Here is a 2,767-nt window from a genome sequence, read left to right on the forward strand (position 1 = left end):
TCTGAGCCAGTTTTCAAAGTGACTGTGCATTTGGTCATTCAAGCCTACCAGACAATCAAGGTAAAGAATTATCACTGTGGATTTCCTTTTTGAATACCATAATAGAGAGTCAGCTGTGACTTGCAGGTACCATACAGTACATTGCCTACATTTCCAATGGGATAAATAAAGTCTGCCTGTCTGCCTGCCTGCCTGCCTGCCTGCCTGACTGTCTGTCTGTCTGTCTGTCTGTCTGCCTGTCTGTTTGTCTTTGGTCCCTGTCTCTTTTGACTGCAGTAACATAATTGTAAGCCCACATTAACCTCAGCACATGTGATTTGATGACTATATCTACACTTAGGCCAAACTATGAGGGCCTCTCTGCAGATCTAAAGGCCATGGGAGCAGACTATGTCATTACAGAGGAGGAGCTGCACAGGACAGGGCTGGGCCTCATATTACAGGTGAGAATATACCTGCTTTCATCCAACACACAAAACAATGTTTTTTTTTAGGTTTACTTTTTATTCTTTGGGAGATGACATTCTTTCTAATGAAAGTGTATGTTACAGATGTTATATGTGTAAAGGGCTGTTCACATCAAGAAAGAGAACTACTGTATAACGATAACAATAAAAAAGTATCACTCTAGCTAATATGAATGACAACGTCCACGAATGAACTATCACGATAATGACATGAAGAACGATGTCGTTGGGGATCACTTTCAGAGCGATTTTGAGAACGATAAAAAGGTGACAGCCAATCAGAATCCATCAAATTTTAGGCATCACTTTTTATCAACACGAGGACAGACTTGTCGTTGGTCAGTGTGGATATATTTCAAGTGGAGATTGCTGACTCTCTGTTCCAGGAAGTGCCAAAGCCCAGGTTGGGTCTGAACTGTGTCGGGGGCCTGAGTGGAGGTCTGGTGCTGTCCCATCTGGAGTGAGTTTGATGCTCTCCGCTATCTGTCTCTCTCAGTCTTTACCCCCCCCCCCCCCCCATATACCAGCCCATATACCAGCGCACCATCACCTCTGCTAAAGTTGACTAAAAAGAGGAATATAAAATCATCTTTTGGAAATTGATCTTAATGCCCTACACATTAAAATAGCCCCACATCATCACACACCCTTCACCATACCTAGAGATTGGCATGGTTTTATTTTTATGCTCATTGAGCTCAATGCAAATCAAACCAGCTAATAGGCTAACTGAAATAAAACCATGCCAATCTCTAGGTATGGTGAAGGGTATGCGATGATGTGGGGCTATTTCAATTCCAGGGTGCATTGTATCCTGGATCCATGAAATAACTGGCCTTTAAAAATAAAAATCTGCCTGCCACTATGGGAATTTAACATAGGGGTGCCAATACTTATGACCTCTGTATTTTAAGGAAGAACATTTATTTATTTATGATGTGTGAAGTGTTTGCTTCTGTAAAAAATAAAATGTCACTGAAGCAGTGAGTGAAACAGCAACTCTTTGAAGCGTTGAAGTCCCTGATGTCTCCTCTGGAACTGCACTAAAAATGTCAGCCGCTTTATGGAAGCAGATGGACTTAAAACCATTTGGGAGACACTAAGCCAGATTTAGAGCCATTTCCCACCAATAATGTATGAAAGAAAACAACTATTTTCTAATGTGACTCTTTAAGATGGACGATAAAGCAGGCTTTTAGGGGATTATGTGCATGCTGAACGCAAGCTTGTGATTGGCTCCTCAGCTCTGGCGGGACTCTGGTGACATATGGTGGTATGGCCAAGAAGCCTCTTCAGATCCCGGCAGTGAGTTCAGCATCCGCTTCTGAATTTCATTCAAATTTTGAACTAACAAATGCAGCTATTGTGTTTTATATGGTAATTTTACATAAAGTTGACCGTGAGAAGTGCCCTTCTCAAGTAAACTAGCAATATCCACTAACACAATGCATTTAATGTGGACAGAAATCTCTTATATTCAAAAACATCTCCCTAAAAGGATTCTGGATGACCCAGTGGAAAAGAAACAACCTAAAAGGTACCATTAAATAACCAACGTCTTCCTAATGCCTTTGATCTCAATGGGTTTATATCCGAAATCATTACATACAACACAACATTATATAGGTGTATTTCTTAGTTTTATTTAACACAGCCACCAGATGGCAGTATTATAACTGTACTATAGCCCACAACAAAGCCCAGGACAGACATACTGCTTAGTATTTATTATATATTAAGTTACGAGTATTACTCTCCAGCTGTTCTCCTATGACACCATTGTGGACAATGATTTCTTCTGTGTGTGTGTGTGTGTGTTCTTCAGATCTGCACCTGCTGCAGTCTATGGTAGATGCCCTCGGTGCCATGCTGAGGAGCGGTCAGCTCACCCCTCCCAGATGTGTCCTTGTCCCGTTCCAGCAGTACGCACAAGCCATACAGGCCACTGTGCAGCCTCACCAACCCAAACAAGTGCTGCTCATGCAGTGAAGATGCACACACACACTCCAAGTCTCTCTCTAAACACACACACACACACTCACTCACTCACGCATGCACACACACACACATGCAACAGACTCCACTCTCGCCCTCTAAACACACTCCCACAAGCACGCACATACACACACACACACACACACACACTCACTCGCTCTCTGAACACACTCCCACACACACTCATACAAGCACACACACACATGCATACATGTGCACAGACTCACACTCACACATGCACAATTATAGTCATGTGGGAGGCATCAGTTTGGTGTGATGTGTCACAGAGTCACCCAATGGTCAGA

At 42.7% G+C, this 2,767-nt stretch overlaps 1 protein-coding gene across 1 annotated transcript in view; it reads left to right on the forward strand.

Annotated features, from left to right (window-relative positions):
• LOC143109058 (enoyl-[acyl-carrier-protein] reductase, mitochondrial) overlaps positions 1-2,675 on the forward strand; it is a 6,562-nt gene extending 3,887 nt beyond the window's left edge. Inside the window, exons 6-10 of the mRNA XM_076271628.1 lie at positions 341-443; positions 854-927; positions 1,712-1,772; positions 1,932-2,004; positions 2,293-2,675. Coding sequence (XP_076127743.1) covers positions 341-443; positions 854-927; positions 1,712-1,772; positions 1,932-2,004; positions 2,293-2,456 — 475 coding nt within the window. The 3' untranslated portion in view covers positions 2,457-2,675. The remainder of the gene's footprint in view (positions 1-340; positions 444-853; positions 928-1,711; positions 1,773-1,931; positions 2,005-2,292) is intronic.
• Positions 2,676-2,767: the final 92 nt, after the last annotated feature.

The sequence above is a fragment of the Alosa pseudoharengus genome, unplaced genomic scaffold (genome assembly GCF_046254945.1).
Source record: "Alosa pseudoharengus isolate Yale_2024_CS ecotype anadromous, Long Island Sound unplaced genomic scaffold, YU_APseudo_1.1 YU_APseudo_1.1_scf_7, whole genome shotgun sequence".
NCBI classification, from domain to species: domain Eukaryota; kingdom Metazoa; phylum Chordata; class Actinopteri; order Clupeiformes; family Clupeidae; genus Alosa; species Alosa pseudoharengus.